The sequence below is a fragment of the Acomys minous genome (genome assembly GCF_964271855.1).
Source record: "Acomys minous genome assembly, chromosome: 10".
In the NCBI taxonomy this organism is placed as follows: domain Eukaryota; kingdom Metazoa; phylum Chordata; class Mammalia; order Rodentia; family Muridae; genus Acomys; species Acomys minous.
The window spans coordinates 860,402-882,333 of record NC_140491.1 but is presented as its reverse complement, the minus strand read 5'-3'; the positions used below and the strand labels follow the sequence as shown (position 1 = coordinate 882,333).

The 21,932-nt window shown below is 38.6% G+C and overlaps 1 protein-coding gene across 2 annotated transcripts in view; it reads left to right on the top strand.

Moving 5' to 3' along the window:
- The window catches only part of GABRB1 (gamma-aminobutyric acid type A receptor subunit beta1), a 458,545-nt gene that overhangs the window by 427,085 nt on the left and 9,528 nt on the right, over positions 1-21,932 (top strand). For both annotated transcript variants that reach the window (XM_084798648.1, XM_084798647.1), the window contains exons 6-8: positions 5,144-5,281; positions 5,392-5,544; positions 7,623-7,867. In XM_084798648.1, coding sequence (XP_084654774.1) covers positions 5,144-5,281; positions 5,392-5,544; positions 7,623-7,867 — 536 coding nt within the window. The remainder of the gene's footprint in view (positions 1-5,143; positions 5,282-5,391; positions 5,545-7,622; positions 7,868-21,932) is intronic.

Genomic DNA, 21,932 nt, shown 5'->3' with positions numbered 1-21,932 from the left:
CTTCTTTCTTTTCAACCCTGTTCTCCTTACCTAAGAAAGAAATATAGAAAAAGTAAAAATAAAAGAGAAAATTCCCTGAGTCTAAGTTTTAATACCTTATTTTTCTCTCTGAATAATACCATTTATAACTTACAACGATCTCCTAATGAAAGTAATCTTCCATACCCCAAGAAAAAAACCAAAAACCTACCCAATCCCCTTTCAGGGATGTTGGGTGTCATTCTCCTAAGGTTACTTCCTGCTGGTTTTTGTGGAGTAGTATTTCTTTTTGGGAGCCCAAATAAAATTGGGAAAAATGGTTAAGCAAGCTAGCAATAACACTTGTGGTCCAGGCTCTAAATGTTTAAATTTCAGGGTTAATAGAAGTCGGTTTAGGGGCTGGATAGAGAACTGGAAAGAGAACCATCTGCTTTACCGGAGGGTCTGAGTTCAATTCCCAGCAGCCATACAGTGGTTTACAACCATCTATAATGTTATCTAATGCCCTCTTTTGGCATGCAGGCATACATGCAGGCAAAGCACTGTATAAATAGTAAATAACTAAATCTAGAAGAAGAACAAGAACAAGGAAAAGAACAAGAACAAGAAGAAGTAGTTCTGTTTGGAACAAAAATTGAAATGCTGGGCCAACTGAGATCAGAAGCTTTATGTGAAGCTGTCCTTGGAGCAGGTTTTAAAGGAATACTAACTGAAGTAGCTGTGGCTGGAACATGCAGGATGCTGGAATAAATGTGTCAACCTCTCAGCATCCTGGAGGATGAATCTTGTAAGGTTTGATCCACATCACCAATATCCTATTCTGAAATCATATAATTTCTCACAAGTAATATATAGTTCTAAAATAATAAATGCCTGAGATGTGCATGATGCACAGATCAGTTAAGGATGTTTTATGCTCTTTGTATGAGCAAGAGAAAAACATCTGTAAGTCTTCATTTATGCCATATGAAGAATGGCATACGATAATTATCATGTTGAAATCAAAATAAGGCTGTATAGATCCAAAGATCTTCCTCTGGGCCCCTGGGCACCTGTTGCATCAGGCCAAACCACCTCCTATTCCCCCATGAGAGTGCTTCACGTCTAACGGGATAAGCAGGCTGCTCAGAGCAACAGCAATGACATTACTTTTTAAATAAACTTTATATAAATTCCTTTCTATCTTTAGTGCTCAAGCATACCCTAGGAATCTTGTACCTGGGCTTCTACTTCTTCTGTGTCTGTCTTATCCCTGCCCTTCTTCCATGTGAAACGGGTAGTTTATATTGGTTTTTATAATTGTTTCATAATTGTTCTTACTGTATGGTATATTTTAAAATGGCCTTTTTATTTAGGCAGAAAAGGAAAACTTGGGGGGGCTTGGTCTGGAGCTATGTATTTTGATGCTAGTTACTGGTCCCCAGGATCTAGTTGCTGCCCAGATGAGCAAATGTCCACATACACCTGTCCTTGTGTAAACCTTGCTCCACCTATTTAAAGTTGATTGGTTAATAAAAAATGCTTGGATTTGTCAGAAAAAAGAGAGATGGAAAGAGAGAGGGGGAGAGAGAGAGAGAGAAAAAAGAGAGAGAGAGAAAGAGAGAGAGAGAGAGAGAGAGAGAGAGAGAGAGAGAGAGAGAGAGAGAGAGAGAGAGAGAGAGAGAGAGAGAGAGAGAGAGAGAGAGAGAGAGAGGAGACTGGTACATGTATGGATCGGTGTGAATGGAGAGAAATAGGCCAAATAGGAATGATTAAAGCAGATGGCTTGGAATGGGGGCTGGAAAGTGATAAGGATAGTTTAGATGGTTAATATCTGCCCAGTCCCAGGTAAAATGAGATTATTCTAAAATATAACAGGTATTGTTATGCCCAGATCACGAACTCGCGAGAGACTACCAGGAGTATGAGGTCAAATGCAAAAGCAAAAAGCCTTTATTCAAGCTCCAGCTCGAGGGCCCTCAAACCTCACCAGTGCAGCAGCAGAGGAGTGAGAGCCAGAACCGTCGTTAGGCAGGGTTTTTATTGTGGTTACAGCAAAGAACGGGAGTTTCCAGTTTGGCAGTTACAGGATTGGTTGACATTTAGTGAGAGTGGGTTGGTGCTAGGAGATTGGTTGAGCTTGACCACGAAATGCTTAAGCAAGCTACCGATAACATCTGAGGACATTAGGTACTTTCCTGCTGTCCCCTGATTGGCTCAGGCCTAAGGTAGTTCTTTTCCTGGAATAGTTTGTGGCTTTTCCAGTAACTGGGGTGACCTTGAGAACAGGTCTAAGATGGAGTCTAGTGACAAGATGGAACCACAATGGCTTGGCTTCCACAGTATTTGTGTCTTAACTAACTAAGTAGTACCACCATAATAATTATAGGTATTTAACAATAAACATTAGATATTTTTATATTTTCTGTATCAATATAGTTTCACAATCAAGAAGGGTTGCTTAAACGTGAGTACTACAGTACTGAAACAGTTGGTCAGATGACTGCCATTACTGCCGTATGGCAGATGGGTGGGAACCATAAATAGCTCAGCAAGGATGTGCTGAACAAAGAGGTCTTTCACATCTTGGGTGAGCTAAAGCAGGTGAGCATGGGATTTCATAGCACTGCTAAGAATGATGTGCAGTTTCAATCTCATGAAATGTTTGTGTTTACAATTTTCCATTTAATATACCCAGTACATGGCTAATGGGCCACCTAGACTGTGAGAAAGGAAATTTTACATAAGAGAGAACTAATGTAAAAATTAAAATCTGCTTTGGCTGGTTGTCACATCCCAGTTTTATTTAGTGTTACTGCTGCTACCCAGAAGTAGGAGCTAGCAGAGCTGACAGTTTGATTCACCCACTCCCTTCTCCTGTCTTAACCCAAACTACCAACCATCTGTACTCTCACAACTTGAATTTGTGCTCTCACTGCTGGAATTTTTGCCCCAGATTCTGATAACTAAAGCAATAGCTTGAGGCTGAGATCTATCACCTTGTTAATTTAGCAAGCATAGAGCAAGCCAACTTTTTTATTCCTGGATACGGAGATTATCCATCTGTGTGTTTTTCTATGCATCTCTCTGTACGTCTGTCTGTCTGTCTATCCATCCATCACTTATCTCTTCATCTCTCCATCTATTGCTCATCTATGTATCCATCCACCATATATCTACCTATCCATCTGTCCGTCACCAATTATTCACTCACATATCCATCCATCCACCACCCACCTACCTATCCATTCATTTGTCATCTATCTACCTTCCTACCTACCTACTACATAACTACCTATTTCTCCATTTATTCGTGATCTGTATGTCTATCCATCTGTCCATCACCAATCTATCTATCCATCCACCACCTGCTTATCTTTCTGTACAATACTCATCTACCTATTCATCTCCTACATACCTATCACCTATCTATCCATCCATCACACATATTTACCTGTCTTCATCCATCCATCACTCATCTATCTATAGGCCCATCTGCCTGTCATCTATTTATCTATCTATCATCTATCTACCTAGCTACCTATATATATATTCTTCTATTCATCCATCACCCATCTATCTATGTATGTATCTTCTATAGAGCTTTTCATTGACTCCTATCAGATACTCAAGACAACGTTAAACATCAGTATCACACATTCAAACCCATAAATCCCCAATACATCAATTAGTCCCAGGTAGATTGTGTTAATCTAAATGGGTAAAGATGATGATGTAGCCTCTCAGAAGCAATGTTTATATGTAACAGTAAACACATTGTAGATGAATTATTCCATGTGGAAATTATTCTTTGGAGATAAGCAAAGTTGTTTAATAGATGATGGCGTAATTAGAAATATATTAGAATATGTTGAGATAAATGGTAATTTTATAGGGCATTAAATGTAAAACAGCAATCGTGCTATAAATTCAGAAATAAGAATTTTTTAAACTTTTTGAAGAAGAATTTTTATTATTTTAAGAAATAAAATTGAGACAGTATTTTCCCATCCACACACATCCAAAAGGGGGACACCAGGAGAATGCCTAATTTTTATTTCATTCTTGAAGAAGTTAATTGGTGCAGTTCTTTGGCACTTACATTTATCTCCAAAATTTTAGACTTTTAAAAACCATACCTTGGAAGATGTAAGTGATGTAACTGCTTTAATCAAAAGCAGGCCAGCATAATGCACACTACAAAGAGCTCATAGGCTTATCTTTAAAACATGTGTCAGTAACTCTAATAAAAAATAATGCTTTTTTATTTGAGGTGAATATAAAAAGAAAATTGAAAAGTCAACTAAGTTTAACTAGTAAAAATGAATTTTAAATGAGCCAAATTATTTCTAGAATTCTAAAACATATCCAAGCATTACTCTTATTATACAGTTCACTCCTATACGCACAGCCATGACTCAGCTAAGCCACTAGCAAATGGGGACAGACAGGAGGAAAAGAATAAGCCATGAGCATCGGACCTTTCATGCCAAAGTCAGGAGCATACCTTAACTGTCTTCAGTCTTTTCTGGACTCCAGTGACATTGAAAGCCACCTTTATATATTCGAAGAGATCAATAATTCATGAATCAGCTAGTGTAATCAAGAATTATATAATTCCTAAGATTTTACCTGTATGTTACCTATAATAGTAGTGGCTATAATGAAAGAATATAAGCCTAGTTAGTTTTCTAAATGATACTTGTGCTTATTTTTATATGCCTTGATAATTTATTAAAGATTTGATCTTTTGCTATATTCCATTTCATTATCACTTATGCTCTCCTTTTAATAACTGTGTTTATTCTTTCATTCTGTTTTTGTTCTTAGGTAATGCATAACCCAAAGTCACTTCTTGATCCCTGGAATGCAACTGTCCTTTGCTTTAGAAAAAAAAAAAGCCCATCCATAGATACAATAAAACCAAATTTGTGGCAGTAATACAAAGTAATAAAGGACCAGGGAGCTTACACTAACTAAAGCCAGATGCATCTCTTTCCTCAATGTAGCCACTCCTAACCCATTAGAAGTAGCACTCAATGTAAGGTCTATCTGATATTCAAGTTCAAAATGACACTCTTTTCCCTAATGTGCTGTGAATCCTCCCTTTGGCTTCTGAACTGTCTTCAGAACGAATCTAGACCAACCCTGCTCTGTGTGACTAGGTTGTGCTTCTTCACTTCAGATGGCTATACCACTGATGACATCGAGTTTTACTGGAATGGAGGAGAGGGAGCAGTAACTGGGGTCAATAAAATTGAGCTACCCCAGTTTTCAATTGTTGACTACAAGATGGTTTCCAAGAAGGTGGAGTTCACAACAGGTGAAGAAATTTCCTTCCTAATAATCCATGCATGTATGAAAGAGAAATGGTGGATGGTGATTCTAATCAAATGATTTCCCCTCCCCTCCCCCTCTCTCTCTCAAACCCAGGGGCATATCCACGACTATCACTAAGTTTTCGTCTAAAGAGAAACATTGGTTACTTCATCTTGCAGACCTACATGCCTTCAACACTGATTACAATTCTTTCCTGGGTGTCATTTTGGATCAACTATGATGCATCTGCAGCGAGAGTTGCTCTAGGTAACGCATTCCCAGTTTTTTCACAGCTAGTAAATCAGGCCTTTGAATAAAGAGACAATATTTAGGATCAAAAGCAAGACCTCTCATGTGGCAAGTAAAAGAATTAGACTGCAATAGGATGCTTAAAAACGAAACACTCATATTTGACCATGTCCCCTGGATGGGGAGGCCTGGTGGCAATCAGAGGAAGGACAGCAGGTTACCAAGAAGAGACTTGATACCCTATGAGCATATACAGGGGGAGGAAGTCCCCCTCAGTCACAGTGATAGGGGAGGGGAGTAAGGGGAAAATGGAAGGGAGGGAGGAATGGGAGGATACAAGGGATGGGATAACCATTGAGATGTAATAAGAATAAATTGATTTAAAAAACGAGTGCTTTATGAATGCAATACATTTTAACACTTGACCAAAAAATATTGGGATACATTTCCCGTTGTATAAATGTTTTGAAGATTACTCATTAGAATCTCATTGCACTGGTTTTTTCCAAATTTGTGATGACTTCCTCTTTATTCCCTGCTTTTGACTGTGGGAATTGTAACACTTGTAACTCATTATTTTAAAATAAATACAGAGAGAGCTAAATAGAGGTCATTATATTCAAGAAGGCACAAACAATTCATACGTTATTTTAATGATCTGTGATCAAGACAGAATAAAAAATGGTTCCCTGCCTTTTGGAACAAAATTCAGAATTAATCTTACCACGGTTGAGTTAATTCCTGAAAACTGGAAAGCTATATTTAAGACTGTAAATGGTTCTTTGGAAATTTAGAATGTGTAAAATATGTCTGATGATCTAGCCATGTTCAGGTCTACTTCATTAGTTAATACACACATCTTAGGTATCACTCCAGTTTCAAAGAGAGATGAGGGAAAAGAGGGAAGCCTCACATCTGGCTAAGACAACATATTATGTATTGTCTCTTCTGAAATTATTAAATTGGATTAATTGACAGATATATATATATATCGTCACACAGAGACTAATCCACAAACCAGAACTTTTATTGGCTGAGTACATAAGACTTGCAAAGTCAAGTGCTAACAACTTCATATCAATTTTAGGACATTCTAAGTATAAGGAACATGGTCAAATATATTGCTTTTATTTTATATGTATCTTCAGCATACTGTTTAATGTAAATATAACCCTGTGTATATGCTAAAGTTAAAGAAAACTCTGGAATATATCCATTCTACATCAGGGAAAAAAACTCACTAGTTTGTACACTTTGTTCTCTATAAATGCCTATTTGCAAAGCACACATATATACACATATATTTTTATTATATATTATAAATATATAATGTATGTTATAAATATAGAATTTATATTATATATAATTATATATACTGTTGTATATAGCGAATACTTGATGCAAATCACAAACTTTCTTAAATGTCTCCTCTTTTGGCAATACCACACAAGAGTGAAACATGACTAGGAAATGTAAAATGAATTTGCAAGTGAGATGTGTTGTAGACTCCATGAGATTATATCAGTTATCCGCAAACTGGTCACCAACGTTGAGTCTAGTAGGGGCTGCTGTAGAGATGAAGGTCACAAGGTAGATTCTTGGAAAAAAAGACAGAGTGAGAGTAGGCCGTGGGATTTCAAGGGAACATTTTACATTTTGTGTGTGTGTGTGTGTGTGTGTGTGTGTGTGTGTGTGTGTGTGTGTGTTATGCATGGATAGCACAGTGCATACATGAAGATCAGACAATAACTTCATGAGTTGGTTCTCACTTCTCACGATGTTTTTAACAGTGGGATTTTGTTCTGCCTTTTCACTGCTTTTTTCTTACACGTGTGTACTTTAAATTTCCATCAGCCCTCCATTATCTGTGCACTCTATGCCATGTCTTAATAATAGAATCTAGAGAAAGTCTGTCATTTTGTCTTTAGAAATGGGTGCACTTCAGCAACAGGCTGGTTGAACTTTAGTCCAGCAGCCTATCACGCTATTGCCGTTGTAGCAGCACATTACAGGGTAGATGGCGTCTGTCTTCCTGGCTTTGGAAAACACAACATCACAGAGGTGCCTTTAGCTAAGCTTCCGTTTTCTATTCACAGGAATCACCACGGTGCTGACAATGACAACCATCAGCACTCACCTCAGGGAGACTCTGCCAAAGATCCCCTATGTCAAAGCAATCGATATCTATCTCATGGGTTGTTTTGTGTTTGTGTTCCTGGCTCTACTGGAGTACGCTTTTGTAAATTACATTTTCTTTGGAAAAGGCCCTCAGAAGAAGGGAGCAAGCAAACAAGACCAGAGCGCCAATGAAAAGAATAAACTGGAGATGAACAAAGTCCAGGTAATGCATTATATATTGCTAATATTATCTCTGTTATTTACCAGTGATGGGGTGAAAAGGATTTTTTAGCAGAAAAACATGTTTACGAGCCATTATTTGTTGTTATCAAGGCCAAACCATCTCCTCAACTTACAGATTTGAGAATATTTAGCTAAAGAAATTAAACTGAAAACTATACAAGTTAATAGCATATGTATTAATTGTGTGTGATTGTAGAAAAATAGCTGAACCAGGCTGATCTTACAAAGAAAAGGAGTTTGTTTAGAACACAGTTTTCAAGGCTGGAAGTCTAAACAGCATAACACCTGGCTCTCCCACTGTGGTTCGTGGTAAGTTACATGTAGGATAAAGTGGCTATGTCACAAAGCAGAAATCCAGGCAGACATTTGGGGTTTTCCAAATCCCTTCTAAGCATAGCACCTACAATTAGCTAGCCACCTCTCACTAAGCTATAACTCTTAAATATCAACCTCCCAACATTGTCCCACTGAGAATGGAGTTTGCAACACGCTGAAGGCCAGTATCAACAGGTCAGGTGGTACTGGGAAAGTGAGCATAGAGTTAGCAATTAACCACTCAGCAGCCTTTTCTCTGAGGGCACAAAACTTAATTATCTGGGGCCAGTGTTCTCTGTGACTGGTGAGAGACTCTGGCCCCTCTGGACTCTTAACTCTTCGAGGGCCAGCTAGAAAGAAAGAAAAACATGGAAAGAAACACACATTCACACAAACACTCAAAGCAAAGCAGGCTCCAACAACTTTTATTTTTGTTCTTAGGCTTTTATACATTCTAAGAAAAAATACCACATAGCCATAAAAGCAATTATCACAAAACCAAGTGAAACCATTGGACAAAAGGGAGTTACTGTACCATTATTGATTTCATGTCTTTCTATTAAAACTCACACCTGACTAACCATTCTTTATCTCTGTTTAATAGAAAGATTTCAGAAGTTCATAATTAGTTTAAAGCAATAGTTTTATCTGTCTTCCCTTCTGCAAGCTCATTATAAGATCAAAGCAGTAGTCTTTAACGTCATGGGCTAACAAGCTTTTTGTTGTTGTTGTTGTTGTTGTTGTTGTTGTTGTTGTTGTTTACCAAGGAACAGGTCATCTATCTTACATCTTACTTTGAAGTCTTCTATATTTATTCATGGATAACCATCTTTTTTTTTCATTAATACAACATTTGTATTTATTGCCATATATTTGTATATAAAAAATATTTATAGAATATAACCTAAGTACAATGATAGAAAGATAAACAGTTGTCAAATACAAAACTAGTCACTAATATATTTGTTGTGTATGTAATTACAAAGTAAATGATACATTTAAAAATCTTTATTAACCCAAATTAGAATTACAAAAATGTTTATCTAAAGACATTAACTTCTATATTACATACAGAATACAGAATTGTATTGAAGGCCTCTTGAAAATCACAACTTGAATTTTGGCAGATGGAGAAGGCATTAAAGGAAACCAAAAAGACAGCAAAAATACAACATGTAATTCTGATACAAAAACCTACCAGGAAGGGTAAATTAAGATTGCTTCAGCTAACAAAAAAATTATAATGTTACTAATTATTAAATGTCAAAAAACATTAATTACCTATATACCTCTACAATCTAGTCTAACCATCTATTCTTTATTCTTATACTCATCACAGGGTCACCGGCTCCCACTCATGGCTTCACTGATCATGGTGCATAGCAAGCGCTGTGATCTCATCCCTGGACCTAACCTACAGTGAATGTTTTCCTAGGTCATAAATTTGTCCCAAGCTTAATTTTCTTCCTACTGCAATTTGCATGCTTGTGACACATGAAAGCTTACTAAACTCTTATTATAGCTTTTTTCCTACTCTACAAGAAGGCTTAAAATTACTTGAATCAAATCAGGGATTCTATAAAACTATTATCATAAATTATAAAATCAATTCACCTAAGCATCATTATTTCATGAAAGTAAATCTTCATACTGATATGCAGGAAGTTTGCCAAACAAAGTGGGCTAATACTCAAAAAGCAATCACACCAAACCACTGGCAGAGAAGATTTCCTCATATCCGGTTTCACCATGCTAGATATATGAGAAATACAGCCGTAACAGGCATGGAAAGGCATATCAGCAGCAAGAAGTAACCTGGAGACAAAATCCCTGGGCCCATGCCTCTCCAGGGCCTACCCATCACAGCCATGCGAAATGGTAGGCACCTGCAGGAGGCCCACTTTCACCTTACAGCTTTTCTTACATGGCCTCTGACACCACCATATGAAAAACTGGGTGATACACTTAACCATACCTCAACTGTAGTGTATACCTATGACTGAGCTCAGCCTCAAGTCCATTATGGTTTATTCTAAGCTATTTGTAAAATTACATGTGAGAGAATAATGTGAGCTCTGCTTGTTAGACAAAGGAGAGAATTAAAGTGAATTAGACTTAGATTTTGTGACCCTCTATAGAACTGAGGTCATTCATATAACAGTTATCCACAAACTCAGACTCAGCCATGAAAGCAGCTGAATGGGGAATTTACAAGCACTTCTCACAGAGAAAGAAAAAAAAAAAAAAACAAATGCAATGCCAAATTTTAAAACAAAGCTTTAAATTAAGGCAAATCAGTTTGTATCAAACTCTTTTGCAAACAGAAGTTGTGAAAACGGACAATTTTTAAATTCTGCTTAAAGACTTAAGTGGCTGAAAACAAGCAAAAGACAGAAAAGAACTATCCTTCAAAGGAAGAGTGGATTGTGCTATGAGACCGGCAGGCCGTGAGGCATATAGCTTTCCCTAGCAGAACTTCAGCAGAAATCTGCTGTTTTCTTGGCCGGATGAGTCAAAGCATGAATGTTGATGCCTCCAGGGTACCTGAAATTTCAGAAAGAAGTGAGCAATAGCAGATATTCAAACTCTAAGTATAAACTCCCTTTAAATGAATGGTTAGTACGGAGTGTTAGCTTGACAGGATATAGAGTCATCTAGGCGACAAGCCTCCAGATGCACTTGGAGGGACTATTTAGTTTGGCTCAGCCTCTGGACGTGCCTGTGAGGGATTATGTCAATTAGTTGGATTGAGTTTGGTTAGAGGAAGATTCGTTCTAAGGAGGGTAGTACCGTTCTCTGCCCTTAGGTCCTGGATTGCACAAAAAAGAAGCAGCTAGTTGAGAGAGGGAATCCATGTTCTCTAGTCCCTCACTGTGGCTGAAACAGCATCAGGTACTGCAAGCTTCTACCTCAGGGACTTATTGACCATGATGGAAAATACTCTTAAATTGTAAACCTTTTCTCCCTTAAGTTACTATTGTGGGGTATTTTTTTTTTTACAGCAACAGTAAATGTTGCAAAGGCAGTCTCAACTGGAAATATGGCTAGAGACTAAAAGTTAAAAATAAAAAATAAGTTTAAACAGTTGCCCACAATGTGGAATTTAGCACCTGGACTTAGAATTTGTTTCAAGTCCATTCATGTAGTAAATGTGTCGGGCTTTCCACTGAGTCTCCAAAATTGCCATAATTTAGGAATAAAATTTCAGTCATGAGAATAACGAGAAAACATGAAGTAATCAAATACATAAAACCAAGTTTCTGCCTACTACTCTAGGTAATACGTAAGTAATTAAAGTGCTTAAGAAAACAAAACCCAAAATTCTTCAGGGATGATAAAAGTCTTTCTAATACATCACTCCAAATATCTAGTACATAGTAAAATATTAACATACCTGACCAGAAAAAGGAAAGTGATATCACAACCAGCAGCAGTGTGACTTTAAGAATCTCAAATGTGGATCTGAAGAATAAGCACTATAGAATATCTGTAATCAATACATCTTAAAGCCCATAGGCAATGGAATTACCATCCTAGAACTGAAAACAAAAAAAAAATTCTGATATCGATGAGTGATTAGACAAGCTGTAGTATATTCATACCATAGAACACCATTTCAGTGGGGGTTTCTCTTGCTGTGATAAAACACCATGACCAAAAGCAACTCGGGAAAAAAAGGGCTCATTTCAGCTTACATGTCCCAATTGAAAGCATGAAATAGAATAAATGTAAGCCACAGGCTTGAGCATCCCATTTGATGGGCTAATGTTGCATTCTGTAAAGTAGAAGGGATTAGTTCCAGTTCCATCACTCGGCCTCTCACCACAGACACAGCCATTTGGAGGTCCCTGAACTGGAACCATGACTCTGCTTGTACTTACTTCCTCTATTCACTGCTCCCATGGAATCCTGTTCTTCCTCTGTGGGACTGAATAATAGCATGTGTTCCTGTAGCTGTGCTTTAGCATTCTTCTCTTATTAGACTGTAGTTTACAAGGACCGACAATAGGGTTTTTGTCTAGTGTATTTACTATTCTTTCCTCGATGGCTATGATGTGGTAGAAACTAACTAAGTATCTCTTAAGTGAATGAATGAATGAATGAATGAATGAATATCAAACAAACCTCCATTAAGAGTTTTTAGAGCTCATTCAAATTATTGAGTGACATATCATAATGCCTTATAAATTCTTACATCTTCATATGAAATGAGAAAAGAAGACAATAGCTCACTTTGGCTTCTGCCCAAGGCTGTCTTATTATCCGCGCGTGCGCATGTGTGTTTTGTGTGTGTGTGTGTGTGTGTGTGTGTGTGTGTGTGTGTGTGTGTGTGTGTGCGTGCGTGTGCGTGTGACACTAGGGACTGAACTCATGGCCTCTTGCATGTGAAGCAGTAAACTGATCAATAATGTTATGTGAGTCTCTGGTATTCTTTCAAAATCATCATGCTTGTCTTGTTAAAAAATAACCTCCAAAAGTGATTAGGGCTAAGAATTTACTGCCTTCTTCAAATGTAGGTGGAATAATATTACACAGTGTCCTAGTTAGGGTTACTGTTGCTGTAATGAAACATCATGACCTAAAGCAACTTGGTAAAGAAAGGACTTTTTTTTTCTTAAACAGAAGTGTTCATCATCAGAGGAAGCAAGCACAGGAACTCAAACAGGACAGGAACCTGGAGGCAGGGGCCAGCATGGAGACCATGGACAAGTGCTGGCTTGTTCCTCCTGGCTTGTTCAGCCTGCTTTCTTATAGACCTCAGGAACCACCTGGCCAGGGATGCCACCACCCACAATGGGCAGGGTCTTCCCCCATTGATCATTAATAAGAAAATATCCTACAGGCTTGCCTATAGCCTAATTTTTTATGGAGGCATTTTCTTAATTGAGGTTTTCTTCTCTTCATTGACTTTAGTTTGTGTCACACACAAAACTATCCAGCATACACAGTGTCGCCATCTCATGCAACCTAAAATGATCCTGCAAATTTTAAGTTTGACAAATCCTGACCTCCTCATCTTCTGAAATAATATGTCCATAAGAAACTTCATCTGCTCAGCATATCTTCTCCAGAAATTAAATAATGTCAACTTTACTATTTCAAAATTCAAATTTATAGAAATTATTATATTTCCCCTGAATATGGTGGTTGGGCAATCTTCCTAATCCCTATGAGAGGACTATAATACATTAAACTTAATTGATATGTGTCTCCTAGACTTTTCATTTGAGAGAACTCTAGGATTGGCCTTGGTGTTCTGGGGTGTGGAGTGACATTGCTCATTATTACATATTACTTTTGATGGCCTCAGCTGGGCAGTTAGGTCAAGGGGTATCTAAAATGAAACCCCAGAAGTGCAGGCCCCGTATTGATTTATACTTCTGCCAGCTGCACTGAGGCATTTTTTATATGAGTGCAGATGCTGAATCCAGACATTATGAGAGTTTCAATCTCCAAGGTGATAAAGACTGTAGATTCATGATCCCCTTGGGTACCATTTGAAGCTAGGTATGGCATTTAGAGTTTTGAAAGACAGATTTCACAGCACAACAAGACTTTAAGCAAGCTGCCTCTGGGATACGTTTATACTAACCTGGAACTTTTTAGTTGTATATACTGACCATGGTGTCTAATGTGTGCCAATAAATGAAATGGATGAAATAGATGCAGGGTGGTCATGAAGGACACTAGGGGAACCTATGAAAGAGTCATAACAAACGTGCAGTTACAAGCCTGCCCGAGGGTTAGGATGGAGAGCTTTCTCTTCTGTGATTAGATATCAATCTGTGGTGCAGCCTCTCCTCCTACGTTTCTGTTCTTTGTGCTAAATCATCCAAACGCTGCCAGGCAATTTTCTGCAGTAAGCTGTGTGCTGTGCTGGACTCCACAATGCAGGATGCATTTGAAGCTGAGCATTTCAAAGGTTAGCAGCTTCATGCTTAAGTCAGGAACACGCCTGTTGGCCTTACAGCCTGGACCTCAGCGTCTCCCTTCAGAAGGGCTGGAACACGGACTCCATCTTTGATGAAACTGACTGGTTTGGTTTGTTTAGCAGCATGAACTCTATAATTTCCTCTGAGAAGCCTGTGGCATTTGCTCATGAACTTTTACTTCATGCTTTTGCCTAAACATGGCTTGGTTCACTAGTTTGATCCATGACCCTGTTTAAACCTACCACATCTTTGGAGTCTAATTATTCCCAGAAGCATCTTTGACCTTTTTCTTTCCCTTCCTCACTCTTTCATATTTGCCTTGCTTTCCTGCTCCTCCTCTTTTCCTATCCTCTCTCTTTTCTGTTATCTATTGGCCTACTATCCAAATAGCGAGGAGTCTTTTGGTGAGTGAGGCAGAAATATAACTTAGTAGCCATCCCCTGGTTCTAAGTGTTGTATGAGGCTCTATTCACAGGAGCAAACATTGTAAGTAGAACATCTCTCTCTTTATCCCTTAATTCCAGTTTCCTTTATATTGGCATTATTTTCCATAGATCTTTCTCTCATGGTAACTCCCAAGGCTCTAGATTTATCGTGTCAATATCTATAAGCCCAGCCTAGCCCATACTTACTTTATAACACCAAACCTAATGATGACAGCCAAAATAAGTCTTGGATTTGAGTCTACTTTTTAACCAACTTAGGTCATATTGTCGTGCATAATTCAAGTGTTTTAATGAGCAAAACAGAAAATATAAAATACTCAGGTCTGAGCACCACACTTCTGCCGAGGCTAAAAGATGCCGTCAGGCCCACTCAAACTGTATGCATCAAAGGAATGCCAGAGTGGCTGTATCAAAGGAAATCTGGGTGGAATCAGAAAGACCAAACCAACAGACATCACCACAACCAACTAAAACCCTTAGGATGTGTGTAATGTGCAGGCTGGGGGTGGGAGGGTGTTAACAAAGCATGAAATAAAGCTAATTTGGATTTTTAAACAACTGTCTTATTTGGTACACACACACACACACACACACACACACACACACACACACACGTCTTGACCACTGAAACTACAACAGAACTCAGAAAAATAGGGGGAAAGCTTGAGTTTTGTGCTCTTTTTTCTGTAGATTTTAACTGAGTCAATACTGTAAGTCACCTAAGGTTCAGATCTGGAAAGACCAGAAAGATATGGTCCTTCTATGATACACAATGATATTGGCATCTACCTATCTAAGCTTACATTCTTTTGATATCATTGAAAAATGTGCATAGAAGGGATGGGGAGATACTCAGCAGCTAACAGTACTTAATGCTGTTGCAGAGGATCCTGGTTTGCTTTCCATCACCCACGTGATCACTCACAATCCTCTGTAACTCCAGTTCCAAAGTATTTGGTGCCCCTTTCTGGTCTACCTGGACAGCAAGCCCACAAACCATACACAGATACATAGGCAAAACACTCATACACACAAAATAAAAATAAATACATCCCCTTTTTTTTAAGGAAATAAAATGTGTATAGAGATATGTAAACTACTTGACAGAATGCTAGCTAGTGATGGACAATGCAGAAAAAGTGATGAGAACCGAGCCTGGTAACAGTCTGAAGAATACTCCAGGAGAATAGAATGGAAGGTAAAATGCCCTGAGGATTTAGAAAGTGGAGAGGGAAAAGCCAGAGCCAGGCACCATTGTCCACAGATGCCTTCCATGCACTAACAAGACCCTGCCTCTCTTTCACATACACACAACACACACACACACACACATACAAATACAACATGTCTTGAGCAGAGTGCTCAAGGGAAATAGCAGGGAGAGTGGGGCCCGCATACATGATATTTGGCGACTAAGATAAAAATTGGGGATTTCATTATATGGCTTGGGAAAGATATAAGAAAGACTTGAACAGAGGAGAAATCATGTTTTGCGTCCTATAGGGTCAATGTGGCTGCTATGCACAGAAAACAAAAAGAAACAAAGCAAAACTGGAGGGCCACATTTCTAGGAAAGGGAAGATCAGTTATGGAGCTGCAGGCCGTAGTGGAGGGAGAGGGTCAGAGTGAAGACACGTTTATGTGGAGCCATTTGCACTTGCTAATACACAGGGAGAGAGAGACGTGGAAAGGAACTCAATGGTGTTTTCTGCCTGAGTAATGTTTTAGAAAATTTCTAGTAACCTCATATTATTCTCATTACTTTTCTATTTCCTGGAAATTAGTATGTTAAAAGTATATTTAAAATGTGTAGTGGGTTTATGCTTAACCATCTGCCTTTTCTCAAAGTGGTAGTAAAGTGTTTGTTTCTGCTAGTAGTTATCAGGACATACAAGGAAATGTAAAAACCTTGAACATAGCTGCCAACAAGCCCAAACCCAGACCTAAAATAAAAAAGGAATTCCAGGCCAAGAGATCAGATTTGGCAGACATGGCGAGTGCAGGTGAAGTGGTGAGAGCTTGGAACTGTGGTCCATTCTAGAAGAGGGAGACCTGCATGGAGGCTGTGACCTCCCAGACTGTCTGTAGGCAATGTACAGAGGCTACTGTTCCCATGGCACAGTGTCATCATATAGACTCTGAGCTTCCTGGGGACAGAGAATTAGCTAATTCTGCAGCCAGTGTCACCTTACTTGCTTCCTGCTCAGTTGTTCAGAATTACTTAGTATACATGAATCTTTTTGAATTGACCAGCAGGAAGGAAATAATATACTGTTTGCAACATGAATTGAGCCTGAAGGTTTGCCTCAACCAGGCTCTTAAACTGCCAGTGCCAATAAGATTGTGTTTTATTTCAATTTCACTGAAATGAGTTCTGCTATGTTTCTTTATTGAAAATATCCAGAGTGGTTAAATTCAGCAAGTGGTAACATTTTTTTAAACAAGGGAAGTAATGAAGGTAGAGAGAATGAGAAACACAGAGGCTGAACCAGGATAGAAGTAAGGTGGTGAGTTTGTTTAGTGTTTTGATGAGGGAAACACAGCTGTAACCTTGCTGGTTCTGGACCCCTGTCCTTTTAGACCCACCCTCAGGATTTTTGTGCATGCTTGTTTTTAAAAGTCAAGATTCTCCAGAAAGAGAGAACCAATGCCAGAGAACAAATAGCATATAACAAGGCTTGTTTTAAATACATATCTTACATAGTTGAGGGGCTGTGACATCTAAGCCTGGAGAGAAGGTTTAAGGCCAGAAATTAAGCTGAACTTGACCACAAGTCAGCGGAACATTCCATAATCATGAACTCAGTTCTAAGGCACACTTCCTTCTTCTCTGGGAATCCTGTGTTTGCTCTAAAGCCTGTAAAATGATGATTTAAGGCCACTCACATCATCACGTACGTTCATCTATAATTACAATAACTAATTATGCCAGCTACATCTACAAATTAACTTCACTGTGACATCAAGACTAGGGCCAACCTGGCATATAAAATTAAGAACTGTAACATTTGAGCCACCAATACTGAAATTTAGTTGTACATTCAGTCAGTCTCTCTATTGTTCCAATCACCTTTCTCCGTTTGAACAAGACAAAGTCAGCTCTACTGAGGAGAAATTCTAATGAAGTACTCAGGGGAAGAAACAGGAAGACAGAAGACTGTGAGTTCTATACTTGCCTTTTGGAGATCAAGATGCCTTTAAATATTTATATAGAAGCATTCTATAGGCTGTTCTGCAGTAAATTCAAGAAGAACATAAAATGTAATTCACTTTGAATTTTCACTTTTTTTCATCATATGAAAATGTATGATGATAAAGTGTGAACATGACTATAAGGAACATAACATAAAGTTCACTCAGTTGGTGTAAAGGTTACACCTTCAAAATCTAAATAGAATGAGGTAGGCGATAGATAGATGATAATAGACGATAAATGATAGAGCTAGGTATATGATAGATGATAGATAGATAGATAATAAATGATAGAATTATAGTTTTTTATGCTGGTTCTTAAACAATTTGTTGCTGGGAGAGCAAAGTATTGAATGTTATCCTCCTTGAGAATATAAGAATGTAAGCCCCACTACTATAAAAAACTTGTCTGCTTTGTTCACCACTATTCTCCCAGAATTAATTTACAAACTAGGTATTTTCAAGTCCAGTGCTGCAGGAAGGATGGAGAGAGATCAGCAAGATATCCATCTCTCCTGAGGCTTTCCTCCACCTGTGAGCCCTTCCATTTGTTTGTGGCCAGATGCTACCACGGCCAACTAACATGATATGTGGAAGGAAGATGACAGAAAAGCTCAGATTCACAAGGGGCAAACATAAAAAGTGCAGCTTGGAAAAGCACGGAGTGCCTGCATTTAACAGAGGTCGCATTATCCAGTAAAAAATTCACAGTCAGTTCAAGGAGAGAGCAAGGAGCTTGTGTGTTTGTACAATATTAAGGGAGAGTACAGTATTAAGAGTCTTATTCGTTGAGATCTTTCCAATTTCTAAAATGGGGGGCATAATGGCCTGCAGCCACATTTGGCACAGTGCCTGAGGCTCAGCAGGAGCTCCATAAACATTTGCTGGACAATGGGGGAGATGAATGAATGAATATTTTAACTGTTTATCCATGTTCTTCTTAAAATTACCTCCTGTAGCACAGAAAATATGCTGGTCCAGTAAAGAGTAAAGACACAGCCAGCCCTCAGGGTGGCACGTCTACAGCCACACCTGTTTCTCTTATTTACCATGTAAATTGTGCTTTTAGATAATCTTTCTAAAGTAGAAGAAGGCTTTCTTATATGTCCTCCTGAAGCCCCAATAATAATGTTCATTTTTCTTTAGATTTAGATTAAATCATGCTCTATACATGAAACAAGAATCAGTAATGTTTCTTTTGAGGAACACAGTTACTGCAATGCAGCCATTCCTTGCATTGGCAGACTCATCTTGAAGTCAGTGGAACCCATGAGCCACCACCGTCCTTACCTAACCCATCTGAGTGCAATATGCAAATCCTTAACATTGCACTTCCAGTGTGAACCAATCAAAGGGAGAAAAAATCCCAGTTGAGGTAGAGCCATGTCAGCCCACTGCTTTATAAATATGCCCCGTAGATGGTCAGTGCACATCAGTGAGATGAGACAGGAAGCTAAGTGTGATCCGGATTCTGTTGTGCCTGAAAATTGATGCAGGAATATATATCATTCCTTTAGGGGGGACTTGAAAAGTGTGGTACAGTTATCTCACTGAACAATTGTGTCACCATTGGCAATGCTTTAGAACATCTAATGGTTTGCACCTCCATAAAGGCCCAACATGTTGACGTTCATTTTTGCTTTAATTCCATCTGAGTCACACTCCACTTAGTTATTGATCCCTCATTATCTAAGCAGCATTTGTCCAGTACAGGAGGCAAGGCACAACAAACCTCAGTTTGTTTGAAACCTGTTGGTTTTCACATCTTTTAGGAGAAGCTGTATCAGAGCTGCATGAATAGGCCATGTAACACACGTACATGTGCATGTGCACACACACAAATGCACAAGCATGTACACATGCTTATAGACATACCCAGAGAGAGAGAGAGACAGACAGACAGACAGACAGACAGACAGACAGAGACAGAGACAGAGACAGATTCTGTAACATCAGCTTTTACAATAACCCTATTCTAGTAATAAAGGTTACTGGAAGTATTAAAGGATTCTTATATGAATCTTTTCAAATGTTCCTCAAAAAGAGTACTGCACTGTTGATTTAATAATTAAACAATGAGATCAACTTTCATACAAAGTTCTATAACTAGGTTTATGCTTTTGTGTGTCAAAACACCACTTGAAACTACAGTTTCTAGCTCAACCTCTGAGACTGCTTCAAGAAATTTACATAAAGTAATAAACCTCATGAAGTCCTTAGACATCTTTGTATATGTACCAGGTTAAGAAAAAATATAAGACACTCCTTAACTTCTGTTTAATGAGAAGCTTTATGCATCCCTGGCTTTTTCTGGTGCCTTGTTTATCAAGCTGCCCATAGTAATTTAAGTTCACAATGTACACAATATAGATAAGGGATTTAACTTTACAGGTTGTTATTATTTTACATAACATTTGTAACATGTTATGTTGCAATGTTATACTCTATATTCAAAGACTGCCAATGTCTGAAAGCACACCCTTTAGATTACCTAGGGGAAAGCATCCATTTATACATGAGAATGCTAAGATCTTGACAAAGTCAAGGCCATTGTTCATCAGTTAATTTGAAAAAACATCAAATGAAAACACAGCTTCCAAGCCCCAGTCCCTTGCTCTGCCATCTCTACATCCTTCCAGACTATTCTAGATGCTTGCTTTCATGGAACTTCCTGTAACTAACAACAAATTCTCCCTCCAATGAAACAACTGGCATTTGACTGGAAACATCCCATCAGGATTCCCACTGCCAGCAAGGCACCTCAACGAGAGATGTGTCCTAACAATCTGTGTTTCATGTTTTACTTGAGTATTTCAACCCTAGAAGCTATATGTTCTATTCTTCATCTTCTAAAGTATAAAGTACGTATGTATGTATGTATGATAAGTATGTATCCTTATCACTTCAACTCCGTAGCTTCAGTAAAAAACAAAAGAAAACAAAACAAAAAACTTAATTAGGCATGACTTTTCCAAAGTCCAACTCACACTATATGGTGTGAACACACACACACAAACACACACACACCACCACCACCACCACCACCACCACCACCACCACCATAGGCTACAGCTGCATCACACTCAGGTAAAGGGAAACACTAGCACATTCTCCTATTAGATGCCTCCTCCCAGGGCCGCAGGTGTGAACTCATCAGTTTAGTAGGTATTCTGCTACAATGCAACAGCTTTGACTTCCTCTCTCGCTTCCTTGACATCTGCCTTTATCCTTCCTTCCCTCATTAGCAGTTTTGACATCCGATCTCGACACAGGCTGCCTAATGATCTATCTCTTTTACCTTGAACTACAAAGTTTAAAATATTTTAAGTTATATGTATGTAGCCTGAGTGTGGGTGTGTACTGGCGCCCACAGAGACTAGAATAGGGCATTGGATGGAGCCCCTGGAGCTAGAGCTGTAGAAGGTTTTGGGAGCCACCTATCCTGGGTATTGGCAACTGAACTCTGCAATAAGTAAGCCATCTTTCCAGATCCTTGAACTATAAGCTTTTGATGAAGGAAATTCATGTAAACTGCCTGACCCTTGTGGCCACTGATTCAGTCCTTAATCCTTAGTGGTATGTTCTGATCAACCTTATTCTAAGACCACAACAGCCTCTTTGATAAATCATGGTCTTTTTCTACAACAACCTCCCCCCTGTTCTCTCTGAAACACCCGTGACTCTGCTCCTCTTTTTGCTACCTCTTCCTCCCCACTTAAGTTTCCATCATTCCTTTCTCTCTTCATTTCCCTCTCCAGTTTATCAAAGTTTTTTCATGTGTTCCAATCTACATATCTACTCCCACAAACACATACACACACACACACTTCCACAAACACACAAACACACACATACTCCCACAAACACACATACTCACACACTGTACATCATAAACATACTTACACGCATATATACACATCCATGCACACTACACACTCCCATGCATACACACACACACACACACACACACACACACCTTAGTTCCAGTCACATTATTCCAGCCATCTCCACGTAGATAATTAAACACTGGCCAACACCATTGGGCTGCCTAACATATGACACAAATTTGATCAAAATGTTCCATTTTTTTCCTCTAACCCTCAGATTCTCCCCACAATGAGCTCCCCATTTCTTCTAATGACCATGTAATCCTCTCAAA